The 13,313-nt window shown below is 36.8% G+C and overlaps 1 protein-coding gene across 1 annotated transcript in view; it reads left to right on the top strand.

Annotated features, from left to right (window-relative positions):
- The window catches only part of COL19A1 (collagen type XIX alpha 1 chain), a 179,007-nt gene that overhangs the window by 76,292 nt on the left and 89,402 nt on the right, over positions 1-13,313 (top strand). Inside the window, exon 11 of the mRNA XM_088539915.1 lies at positions 6,542-6,595. Coding sequence (XP_088396041.1) covers positions 6,542-6,595 — 54 coding nt within the window. The remainder of the gene's footprint in view (positions 1-6,541; positions 6,596-13,313) is intronic.

Genomic DNA, 13,313 nt, shown 5'->3' with positions numbered 1-13,313 from the left:
TGTATTTATTTTTCTTGTTTTTATGAATAAAAGTTTAATCTTGGGTTAAGAATATTCATGGGAATTTAGTCTGGTTATTTATTATGATCAAATAGTTGGAGAGAATGGAGTGGGATTTTGTTTTCTGTTTGTTTCTTTCTTTCTCCTTGAAAAAATAAGTGAAATGATGATGGCAAGATGAGTGATAATAGCATACAGATTAAAATTTGCAAATCACATCTAAATTTTATGTGGAAAAAAAGCAAAGACGATGAGCATCATATAACTAAGTAGGTTTCATTTGGGGAATTTATTATTGAATAATAAAGCTAAATGTTGGATTGTGGTTTGCTTTGTATAAATTGTGACAATCAGGAATTATCAAAACTATTAAGACAACTTTATCCTTTTGGGTTATGTATATTTTCTGTTGGTACTAGCTAGCAAAAGAAGAAAAAAATTACTGAAGTTGTGTCTTAACAGATCCTTTACCCTAACAACTCTTTTAGGTGAAAATGTGTTTTACATCATTCTACATAGATTATTGTTTCTTCTTATGACAGTGTTATTTATTACCTTTCAGTATTTTGTTAATAAGGTGTCACCATTCTCACCATTGATAAGTAAGCCCAAATAACTGTTTCTTTTCAGTTTACACTTGAAACATCCTAAAATTAAATTTGGCCCTTTTAAAAATAGCTGTGGATTTTGTTCGCTATGTGTTCTGCAATAATCTCCAGGTTCTTTTTTTTCTCAATACTATTAACATAATCAGTTATTCTTTTTTTTTTATTTATTTATGCATTGTATTCTCCATTCCAAGACTGCTACATTGTAATATTTATTTGACTTTTTTGTAGTCACTGCTCTGCTTGATCAAAATCATTTTGCATTTTGAGGTTATTCTACAAAGAATAAAATAGATGACCGCCTCCTTTCAGTTTACAGGGAGGCACAGTTCATCTGTGTAATTTTGGGTGTATACATGAGCCTTTCCCTAGATTATTCTGCATTTAAGGTTTTGGACTCAGTTGAGGTGATAGTTGCTTATCCATGAGCATGCTTAGAGATGCACTGTTGACACTAGGCCGTTTAGCCATTATGAACTTCTCCAGTGTTGCTCAGTCCATTGGGAGGAAACAGGAAGGAGGTGTTGTTCAAAACATATTCCTTGGCTTGTTCAGGCATGAGACCTGTTGCTTGTGACTCTTTCACAAGCCAGCGATGGCATAGTTTGTAATCGTGCTTTTCCTAAGGGAAAAGATAATTCCATCTAGTGAGATCTGTGAATTGCTGATGGAGCTTTGTGAACTCTTTGATCTTTTTACGCAGAAGAGAATTATTTTGCCTTGAGTTAATCTGAGGATTAAATAAACTTTGTAGCACTCCAGAGAGTAACGTGGATTGATTTGGTTGTACAAACTGAAGCTAGTAGGAATATTTCTATGGCCTATGATATTGCCTTAGGAATAGCTTTGATTATTTAATTTTAATTCCTCTGTCTACATCAGCCATTTTCTCTGCCAACAGTGTTTGCCTTTCCACTTTCTAAGCCAAAGGTTTTCAAAAGCCAAGGAGATATATATGAAACACAGGCCTCTTGTGGGTTTCTGTGTCTGTGATAACAATTAGCATCACGTCGTAATATTTCACTGGCCATCCTCTTTTTAGTAGTGTAAGTCTTTTTTCTGCAGCAGGATATGATGTTTAGTGAAACACTTGAGTCTTCCTGTTTGCTTCTGGATTCTGATTTCCACCTGGGAGTCTGGGAGGGCATCGCCTCAGTTAGTGTTAGTCTGCTTGGTGAAACAGCTGAATCGTTATTTCCTGTATTATGTCTAAAGATCAGATCCTCACTGGATCACTCAGGATGTCACTCACTCAGGTATTAGAGTCAGAGGTACCTTGTGAGAGGAGAATATATGGAGACTTTTATTTGTAAACTAACAAATGCGTGGGTAGAAAATGCACAGTGTAGCTCAGAAGGTATTGGTGAGATCTTTTGTGCATTCTTAAAACTGGATTAATTTGTAAATCAGCACATAGTCTGGTTTCTACTTTCAGATAAATGCATTTTGCCATAATTGGGTTAAACAATGAATCTCTCTCGGTTTTCCTGAAAAGATGAGCACAATATTATCTATCTTGTTCACTCCAAGTATCCTAAATAGGTGGAGTTGAAAAGACACAGGGCTCACAGTGCCATCCTTCCAGGCTATCATTAGTAATTTTAGTTTCCACAAATTGAAGTGTTTTTGCAAAGTTTTATTCTGTTTTCTGCTTAGATAATGGCCTTGTGTGGTACACGGTCATAACCTGTTTGGAAATAAGCTTCTTGTGTCCTTCTTTTGTTTCCTTGCATAACTCCTCCCAGTTGGAACTGGGACAGCATCATTAGTCCATCTTAATTGCTAGTTTTTTTGTTGTTGATTTTTTTTAATGTGTAGTGTTCAAGCTATCCTGATGTTCTTCACCCTGGGTATTGCTACTTCCCTGATTTCTTCTATCCCCCTTTCTGCAGAAAGATTATGGATCAATCAATAGTAATGTTTTGGGGATGATGCCCTTCATAACCTCAGCTGTCCAGAAATACCTTAGTAAAACTAGAAAGAAACTTAAGGGCTGATTTGTGTAGAAGGTTCTAATGCGTTATATTCATAAATTATGTAGGAAAAAATAGTAAATATTACTATTAGCTAGATTCAATTTATAAGAAGCTATGGAGAAATGGTCACAAAAAAGAATATTCTTATAGATCACTCTGTTGAAATAGACCTTTAATAAAACACATACATTTATTTAAAAGCAAAACTAGCCTTAACTAGCTTAAACACATGTCAAGCAAAGTCACAGAGTTTCCAAAGGTAAAAACTATAAGGTTTGAAAGAATATAAGATGGGAATTGCAAGGGATGATATTCAGTGTTATTATATAGAGTGCATAGGTGGGAGAATATATCAACTATTGAGAGTGATTTGGAACAAAGGAAATAAGGAATTTGAGATTGTTGTTAATAACAAGGTAGTACTTCCAAAAAAAAAATTACCTTTGAATTTTTTTTTGCTATGAATGTATTTTATTTCCTGATACATTGCTTTATTAATAAGGAGCAAGTAATCCACAGAGAGGATTAGGCAGTCTTAAAGTTGACAAATGAGCTAAGGACTGGTACTCTGGTCTTGAAGAAGCCATGAGTGAACCTCTGGCCTAATTAAAGTGTCACCGCTGCCTTCACTGTATCCAATGTTACACATAGAAGACTGAATCCCTCCCAGCACTTACACTGAAGCAACCCTGACAATTTTTTTCCATTGGTGCTGTTGAAAGCAGAAGGCAGCCATTATATACAAATAATTCAGAGTTATATTGGATTAGTTTTAATTAACTGATAAACAAGACAGAGTGCTTCCAGATTTTTGTCATCCTGTTTTTGCAGTTGCCTCCTAAATTGTCTTTATTTTTCTCATCTAAATATAGTATAGGCAGGCAGAAACGTTGGACATAAAATAGCATTAACACCTTTTTTAAGGTAACCCACAATGTTGATTATTAACAGCCCAATCTACAGTGCAGAGTGGCTTGGGCAGTTCTAAAACTGGCTACATTCGAGGCTGTTAATTTTGTGGTACAGTGCGCTCCCATAAAAGCAGAAATGAGCGTGACTTGGCTCAGTTTAAATAAGAATAAATTGTAAGAATTGGAACTGTGTTTTACTTGAATTCTTGCTTCACAGAAGACATAGACGTTCCACACAATAGGCTTGGCAAAAACAAATAATTTACTCTATTAAAAAATCAGAGTAAGTTCATAGTAAAATCATATGATATGGTAAAATGCCCATCATTCCTTGGAAGTGAGTTTTTTCTTTTTTTATATCATTTTGTCTAAGGAACTGTCAAACATTTTAAATCTGAGTATCTCGAAAACCATAAGGAATGGAGTTTTTCTTTTTTTCCTGTGTATGTTCCTATACTCATATGTCTAGAACTGCTTGCCAGCAGTTCTAAATGTAATTTCTGCCTGCTATAGAAGAAGAAGGCATGATTTCCAATATACAAGCTGTTATTTTAACATCAGGACAACTGATAAGCAGAGGTGGGGAGCGGGTCTTCATTTGATTTGGGCCCTCTGTAAAAGCATGTTTTTTATATAAGTATTTTGTAAAATAAATCACAACAAGTAGCTTAGATTTCCAGATATGCCTTAAGAAATGTATAGAGTACCATTAGTTTTAAAGTAAAACTGATGAAGAAAGACTATTACTCTCTCTAGGTTTGTTATCAATTAGATGTATTAAAATTAAGAGAAAAATAAAGGAACTATCAAAGGCATATTCCATGCAGGATTATTAAATTCCCAGTCTGTGCTTGCTAATTTGCTTGTAGGCTTCAGCTGTTTGAGCAAGCTCATAAAGCTCATCTTGCAAAACTGATTATTAGTTGAAGTGCCCTCTGTCATTGCCGCTGGAGGAATAGCTTTGAATAATGGTTGTGTCTCAAATGGAGTTAGCAGCATGATCCCAGTTCTGTACCATTTAGCTAACAGGATTATGAAGATTATGCAGACATAATGAATAGGTTCTGCTCAGACAAGTGTAGACCTCTAGAGATAACTAAAATTCAATGCAAGACTGTTTCTGGTCGGTTGTGATAAAGGGGGCCAAGGCTAGTTGGAGGCCTGTGGCCAGTGGTATCACCCAGGGGTCAGGACTGGGCCCAATTTATTCATCAGTGACTTGGATGAGGGTCACAGAGAGCACTCTGAGCAAGTTTGCAGATTATACCAAACAGGGAGGAGTGGCCAATACTCCCAAGGGCTGTGCTGCCATTCAGAGAGACCTAGACAGGCTGGAGAGTTGGGCAGAGAGGAACCTCCTGAGGTTCAACAAGGACAAGTGCAGGGTCCTGCACCTGGGGAGGAATAACACCAGATACCGGTACAGACTAGGGGTTGACCTGATGGAGAGCAGCTCCACAGAGAGGGATTTGGGAGTCCTGGTTGACAGGTTAACCATGAAGCAGCAATGTGCCCTGGTGGCCCAGAAGGCCAATGGGATCCTGGCCTGCATCAGGAGGAGTGTTGCCAGCAGGTCAAGGAAGGTGATCCTGCCCCTCTGCTCAGCTCTGGTGAGGCCGCACCTGGGGTATTGTGCGCAGTTCTGGGCTCCTCAGTACAAGAGGAATGTGAAACTTCTAGAAAGGGTCCAGCATAGAGCAGCGAAGATGATTAAGGGACTGGAGCATTTATCATACAAGGAAAGACTAAACAAGCTAGGGCTGTTTAGCCTTGAGAAGAGAAAATTGAAAGGGGATTTTATCAATATGCAGAAATACTTGAGGGGAGAATGTAAAGAGGATGGGGCCAAACTCTCAGTGGTGGCCAGTAACAGAACAAGAGGTAATGGGTGTAAATTGAAACCCAGGAAGTTCCATCTCCATGTGAGGAAGAATTTCTTTGCTGTGAGGCAGACAGAGCCCTGGAACAGGCTCCCCAGAGAGGTTGTGGAGTCTCCTTCTCTGGAGATCTTCCAAACCCACCTGGATGCCGCCCTGTGCCACGTGCTCTAGGTGTCCCTGCTGGAGCAGGCGGATTGGGCTAGATGGTCTCTAGAGGTCCCTTCCACCCTGAACCATTCTGTGATTCTGTAATTGTGTTATTTTTATAATCTGGTGAAGCTCATTGTGACACGGATGCAATTAAAGAGCTGTTTAGGCTTGTTGGTTCTGGAATATGTTCTCCTTTTAATTATGCTTCTTAAGCAGAGGCATTTTGCTCACTTCGAATGAAATCTGTATTAACTAGAATAGTGTGGTAAGATAGGGAAAATACAGAATTGTATCCTTTCCTGTGTCGTACAAAAAAAATGTATTTTGTTGTAAGTGGCCCGTGAGGAAGCCTAGGAACTAGTCAGTATTACTGATTCTTCCGAATCCTTCATGCTTCCTGCCATTTTTATTTTTGATTCATAGTTTAGATGCACATCACTCATATTTATTCTTATTTTAAATAATTTCCAAAACAAAATAATGTTTCATTTTTTCAAATGCAGCTAAATAGTCGCATAGTATATAGCCATACAGGATTATGAAACAAAGTCAGATAAATTTAGGGACAGTTCTGTTACCTATACATTATTTATTAAAAACAGCACCAGTATGAAATCGATTTGATTCATATCAATTTTAAGATTTTCAAAAATGAAAACTGTTCCCTGCTGTAAATTTCTGTTTACCCATATTATTCTTGGAACACTGTTCAAATCTAGCATGTATTTCTGTAGTGAGTCTTTTATGGATGTTCAGAGGTTCTGTAAGTACAGAGAGCATTAGTTCTCAGAATGTGAGACATTTTTCACATTCATTTATCTTCTGTTGGAATGTAAGAAATAATTTTGTTTGTGCAGTGAATGACATATATGTGACTCGGTGTGTGGAGTAGAGCAGTAACTTTTTTACTGTAAAAATATTTTTTATTTTTAATTATATTTTTATTTATAAAGTATTTCTCCTCTTAAAAATATTTATTTTGTGCATATGTTTAAACAAATAATTTTTTTTTTTAGGGTGAAAAAGGAGATAAAGGAGAACCAGGACCAGAAGGTATTCATGGAAGAGAGGTAAAGTGAAAGATAAAAAAATAGTCAAGTTATAAAGTTTTGAGAGGAATGCAATTAGAAATTTATGGAAGGAAAATGGTGGATTTAGGAAATATGTAGTCCTACAAGGAAAGGAGATGCATCCATACCAGATATGTGTTCTTAAGTCTTAAGGAGAGTTGTAGGTGAGAATATCTATGTTGAGAATTCATAACGTAAACTGAAAGCAGTTTGGGGATTAAAGCAGTACACCATAGATAAGAATGATTCCTTTTTAGATAATCTGCTTGGGGAAAAAAAAAAGGCATTTTAAAGGCAGAGGAAAGCCTGTCCTTCGCTGTGCCATGTAGCTCATGCAACAGAGAACTCGAGTGAAAAATTGACTTCTCTCTTCTGCCTGATTTCACTGACAGTTTGGTTAATTGATCTGGTCCATATTTGAACTAGAGCATGAACCTAAGTATAAAAAAATCTAGATAGTCTTGGCCTTTGAGTTCATATCCAAGCCTGCACCTGAGCTGACACTGTAGATATGCCCAGTAATAATCCTTACTTTTACCTGATACATTAGTTTAAAATGGCAGATATAAGATTCTGTGTGATTTGAAAAGAACAATTAAAAAAAAAGAAAATCAAGGCACCATTTTTCTTTATCCCCCTCCAGTCTCCTGCTTGACCTGAGCGGAGGTCAGTCGGGCTTTATTTGGCTCTCCAATTGCAAAACATTTCCGCTGAAGGCAGAGAGCATCTCACAGAGGGATCTGAACTTGAGTGTCTAAATTCTTTTGGGACCAAATGACATTTTGACTGGAATTCTAGCCAAGGACCAGACAAGGGATTTGGAAAAAGAGTTCAGCAAAGCTTACTCAGCAACCTTACCAAAAGAGCAAAAGTTTTATCTTTTCACACCAGCATGCTGAGACAGTCTAGCCATGCTTATTAAAAATGCAGGCCAAGTATGTAGCTGTTTGCATTGAGCTACAGATATATCCTACAGTTTTTAAAACAAACTACCTATTTATGACACTTTTAATCACATTTTATGTCATCTGGCTTTTTATGCACACTGTAGCAGTAAGAAGTTTTTTTTTTTTCGCTCTATTCTAGGGTATTATAATTTAATACTAGATAAATGAAGCTATTTTGAGGTAACAGTGGATGTTGTACATAGGGAAATGTATACTATGTACTGAGTTGAATCTAGGTTTAGGTATTCTCTTGTAGCCTGCCTGTCTGTAAAGGTGAACTGTATACTTGTATCCTGCATATATATATATGCTGACAGCATGGAAAAACACATCTGTGTTTCTTTCCATAGCTCTGGGGACATTTCTGTGTTGGTCTTACACGATCTCCTTTACTACATGGGATGGATCTTGTTCCATCAACCTTTTAGGATGACTGAGGAATACCAATTATCTGGTGAACTCTAAAACATATTTGGCCTTGTGGCACTGTGGAAATGTAAAATATCAAACCTTTATATTTTGAAATATTAATCCAGCTCTTGTAATGTGTCAAAATATGGCAGATTATCATCATGAGAACTGTCTTTAAAATATGTTTGAAGTAATATTACAGAAGACAATATAACATTATATTATTCAAACCCACGTGTAACTCCTTTTTAACAGCACTTAAATAAAATACTTTGGATTCAGTTATCACGAGATAGCATGGAGATGCCAGTCATTAAGTTTAAATTCAAAGGCATTGTGTATCATTGGCTCTTGATTGCTATCAGTATCTTCCAAACTCTTTCCACACACAGAAATGTAACATCTGATATTTCCGAAATAATGAAGTTAATCTGCTTGCACTGGTGTAATCAGCAGTGTTGTATAAAGAAAGCCTGAAAACACATAAAGTAAGTGATAGCAGCTGTTGGCAGCTGTTGTCTCCCTGCCCAGGGGACTGAGGATTCCTGGATTTCCATGCTCCCAACTGAAGAACTTGCAAATGAAAGCTGAACATTTTGTCTTGCCCAAATGGTAGAAATATATTTGAATCTATAAATCAAAATCAGGAAAGAAAGAATCACAGAAAAAAAAATGTTTTGATTCTTGTTACTTTTCTTTTCCTAACAGAAAGTTCATACTAGGATGAAGTAGGAGGACAAGATGGGAAGACAAATGTCTTTAAATGTCTTTTTAAACTGTCTTTATGTATTAATGCAGGGTTGATTCTGTGCAGGTTCTGATTCTGTTGCTCCCATTCACAACAAGGTTTGGATGCAGGAACTGTGAATATATTTCACTGCTGTGCACATCTCCCAGTTTATCACTCCATGAATCTGAGCCAAGATGTGCATACTGTATCCCAGTCTGGGACATTATTCAAAATTCATCTGACAGCGCAAATACTTACTATAAATACCAGTAATGCTGTTGCCATTGTTTTTGGCTCCTCGAGGAGTAGCTATAAATAGCTTACGTTACCAGTGTAGTTCTCCTGTGGAATGTGTTTGCATTACAGCTGCAAGCAGCTGTTTACCTATATAATTACCTATATAGTAAAACCTCCACTTTGCTTGAGTAGTATCTTTGCATTTTTTCCCTTGAGATTTTTATAGCCTCCTGACTTTAATAATGCTATGATTTTTATCCGTATAACAAGTGCATCTTCATGGACACACTGTCTGAAAGATACCCCGATGCATATGATTACTTCTCGATCACACTCATATTCCGTATGAAACAAGGACACATTTGCAATGCAAATAATCATGAAACTATTTGTGGAATAAGTTCTGTGTGATATGCTTCCTACTGTCAGTTACATTTGAATGAAAACTCTTCAACACTGAAATTCCTAGATTCCTTTTGTCATCAGGTCAGTTTTTTGGTCTGTGGTGTTGGTAGGAAAATGGGATACTACCAATTATTTTTTTGCTGACATAAACCTTGTGGCGTAAGTGAATCGTGGAAGTTTTATCATATCTGGTCATACATAGCTAGCAGAAGAATAGAGTCTTTTTTGGAAAATTGTAAAAAGAAAAAAAAGTCTGTAAAAAAATCAGAAATGAAAATCTAGTGCATAATATCTACACAAATAAGCCAGCTGATGGATTAATTGCATATGTTTTCTTCTACTACTGGGAAACATGATGTCCTAAATGACTTTTTTAAAAAAGCTTTGTTGTATAAAATGTTGTGGGTTTTATTTATATATCTGTCACAGAACAGAGCTGTAGAGTCCAGTGAGCTTTTCCAAACAGTTCTCTTTTAAAATGAAAAATGAATGAAAAATCTATTTTCAAGATTATGCGAATCTTACATTATTCATTAACATATATATGTAGTATATATATATATATTATAACCAATGTAATATAATTATATTAACATATATACGTAGTGTAGTATTCATTGCTGAAGTAAACACATTTCCAGTAGGTAACACTTAGCTTTTCTATGAGTTACCTGTGTTCTTTGTTTAGGGGTACTCCTGATCTTACCATTTTTCCTTTGTGAAGAGCGCCTGCTGTCAGCTGCTGGCACATTTTGTCTATTTTACCTACTTTCTGTCAGGTTGTGCAAATGCTGCCTGCTACACTGTCCCTGCGAAAAAAATACAAAAATCAATAGTTTTCTCAATGCTCAATGAACCTGCCAGAGTATATTAAATCAAAATTCATAAAGTAAAGCATTAGGAATCAAAACACATATTTTCCTTGGAGATAATATTTAACATAACACTACCCATTTTTCCCAATGTTCCTGAGCTGTATAGAGTTTTCATATTGATAATTTTACACAAAACTAACAATTAATTTATATTGTTGCTCTTTTCAGACCTTTCTGATCCCATTCAAGTCTGGTACTATGATAAATATCTGTCTCAGGATGAGGGGTTAATGGCCTTCTTAGGTATTTTCCAGCTGTGGATAAGTAAGTAGCTAATGACAACTGAGAAAAGGCTGTACTGATATGGTCTGTGTTGCAGTTGATATCAGTCTTTTCACTTCAGTAGTTTGTCTTCAATGAACTGCTCAACAGCATCCTGGCTACTTAAGCCCTTGGTCCCATTGATTCTCCAGTCCATGTGGAAACTTTTTAACCAAGTTTTCTGTTGCTAGACAATGCAAACCTCATAGCTCTTGAAAGGTTTCCCTGAAAGCTGACTCTACCTTTATCGAGGTTTCTGGGTTGACTGAAAAAGTACCTTATTGTCAGTCTGCTGCTGAAAGTCCTCCTTGAACCTTCTTGGACTGTCATGCAAATCCCCATATTTAGATTGCAAACTTTTTGTCACAGTGGTTGGAAACTGCTTGGGCTCAGCTAGAGAGGTGTCTTCTTATTAAGCCTTTTGTGCCTTATAAATCCCTGTGTAGAATTTAAACCCAGCTGAACAGTGTCAAGATAAAAGCAATGGAGGAGTGCAAAAAAATCTAGTTTTACAGAAGCAGACTTCTTTAAATTACAAGATGCTTTGCCCAAGCTGCATAAGTACTAATATATGTTTCTCTTTTGATATAACCTCTCTAGGTTATACAGGAATATTCACAAATGGTACTTCAAATTGTTTTTGTCATTTAACTGGCAGATTAGATGATATTCCCATAGGCTAGAAGTCTAGCCAGACAGTGTAGTTTCTGAAATATTATAGGCGTATGAGATGTGGATTGCAAACACAAGCAACAAGATCTGAATCCCCTGTTGTCTTCATCTTCTGTAGCTTTTGCTAGGGGTAGTAGCAGTACTGGGTCGTGGATCAAGTTGTCACAAAAGAATTGTAGTTAAGGCTATTTGACTTAGGGGAAAAAGTTGTTCAATTCCCTTTTCTTTCAAAACCTGTGACTGTTCTAATCTTATCCAAATGACTGAAACCATAGGAACTGAAAAACTGTTTTAGTTAGTTGGCTGCAATAATACCTGGCATTTCCTTTAAATGAATAAAATGTTCTGAGAGTTGGTAAAGAACATATTCATCAAATCACTAAGTAAGGTTGTTTTTCTTTGCCATGGAACTCCAAAGCGTAGTATGCTTCATATGAGTCAGTTTTTGGTTTTAAAGGGAAAATGCACATAGTAAAGTTGTTGCCTTTTATGCCAATAGGTGGTGGGATACCAATTATAAATCCCATCATTTGAGCAATTCATGAAATCCAACCCATTTTTAGAATTTTAAAGCATAAGCTTTTATATTTTTTTAACTATGGTCTTCTTTTCCTGGTGCAGTTGGCTTTGTAGGCTGGCTACGACTCCAATAAACTAATGTTGGAAAAGAATGTAATGAAAGATTTGTCAAAAATGGCTTGTCAACCAGTATGACAAGCCTTTGGATTGCTTCCTTTGGATTGCTTCCACCAGAAGAAATACGTGCTTGTAGGATAGGTTGGGGAGAATTTAGAATTTCTGTCTAATTCAGTTATAGTAAACTTCTTGGTGGTTTCAGGGGGCTGAATATTGCAGATAGAGTAAAATCTCACTGTTGAGGAAAGGAAGAGATGAAGTGATGCTGTTAGAGGTATCCTACAGATGTTCCCTTGTATAGGGCTTAAGGGCGCTCCCTGTATCCCCTCATCCGCACCAGGGATGTTTTGTCACATGTTTTGTCCTTCCCAATCATGCCAGACAGACAGACACTAATATGGCTGATAAAGGAGATTTATTGTCCTGGTCCAAGCCATGGTAATAAGGTGGTTAGGTTTGGCCTGCTGAATGCATATGTAAGTCACCTCAATTTAAGTTTATTTTTACCTAGAGAGATCTCAAGCTATAGTCCTTACAGAGGAGCAAAAGGTACCAGTTGAAGGCCATAAATAAAGAGTCATAATGAGTTCTTGAACTCACAAATGTGTATTACTGTGTTGCCTCATAAAAGCTAGAGTTAGAAGTGGATAGAATTCCATAATTCATCTACACTTTGTTATGAGAGCTGCTGGAGTTTTTATTCATGTCTTGGAATTCTGGCAAACCTGATAACAGGCTCCCTGGATCGGTATAAGTTAGTTTGTTGTTTTGAAAGCTCACGTCCTTCTCTCCTAATGCACTGCTGAAAATGATGAATTTAAACGAATAATTTAAAGCCTCACCTAAAATCATCCAATCTGTATCTGTTGAGATAACCACATCGATTTGGTAGCATCCTGTTCTGGTCTCTGCCAGAGACAGGATACTGTGCTGTACTGGAAGGGACTGCAGATTTGACTTAGCAGAGGCATTCTCGTTACTTACGTAATTTCAGGGGCAGGCAGCAGCAACTGAACCTCTGATCAGCTTTAGAAGGGTGGCTGTAGGGAAGCACAGGAATAATATAGTGCCAGATGTGTTTTTCCAGGCATTCACTAAGTCTGGAACATGTTAATATAATTACAATTTTAAAAGATAAATAGCATGTGGAAGAACAAGACGTACTTCTAGTGGGTTAACTTTTTAAAGGATTTTTATTTTTCTGGTATTATTTTTCTATTTATTGGGGATATAAACTGCAACTGAAAGTTAATTCAAGTATTATAAAATAAATGCATTGTAAAAAATCTTTCTGGGTTTTATAAAATCCTACTTCAAATACAGTAAAGGTTGTTGTCAAACGCATAGTTTCCCCTTGTCCTTTTCATGTGAGTTTGACCTCTGTGGTCACCATCTCTGTGGTAACTGTCAAACTGCATACCTCACTGTGGTGCGCTGCAGGAAGACTCCTAAAACCTAGAAACATGCCAATTAGAAAAACATGAAGCTCGCTGTCTGACAGTGCATGGCTTGGGTTCCGTATCTTCTGCCTGCTCCTGTCCTTT

The sequence above is a fragment of the Tinamus guttatus genome, unplaced genomic scaffold (assembly GCF_059628265.1).
Source record: "Tinamus guttatus ecotype Peru unplaced genomic scaffold, ASM5962826v1 Tinamus_guttatus_pri_ptg000051l, whole genome shotgun sequence".
In the NCBI taxonomy this organism is placed as follows: Eukaryota; Metazoa; Chordata; class Aves; order Tinamiformes; family Tinamidae; genus Tinamus; species Tinamus guttatus.
This window is presented reverse-complemented; position numbering and strand designations above follow the sequence as displayed.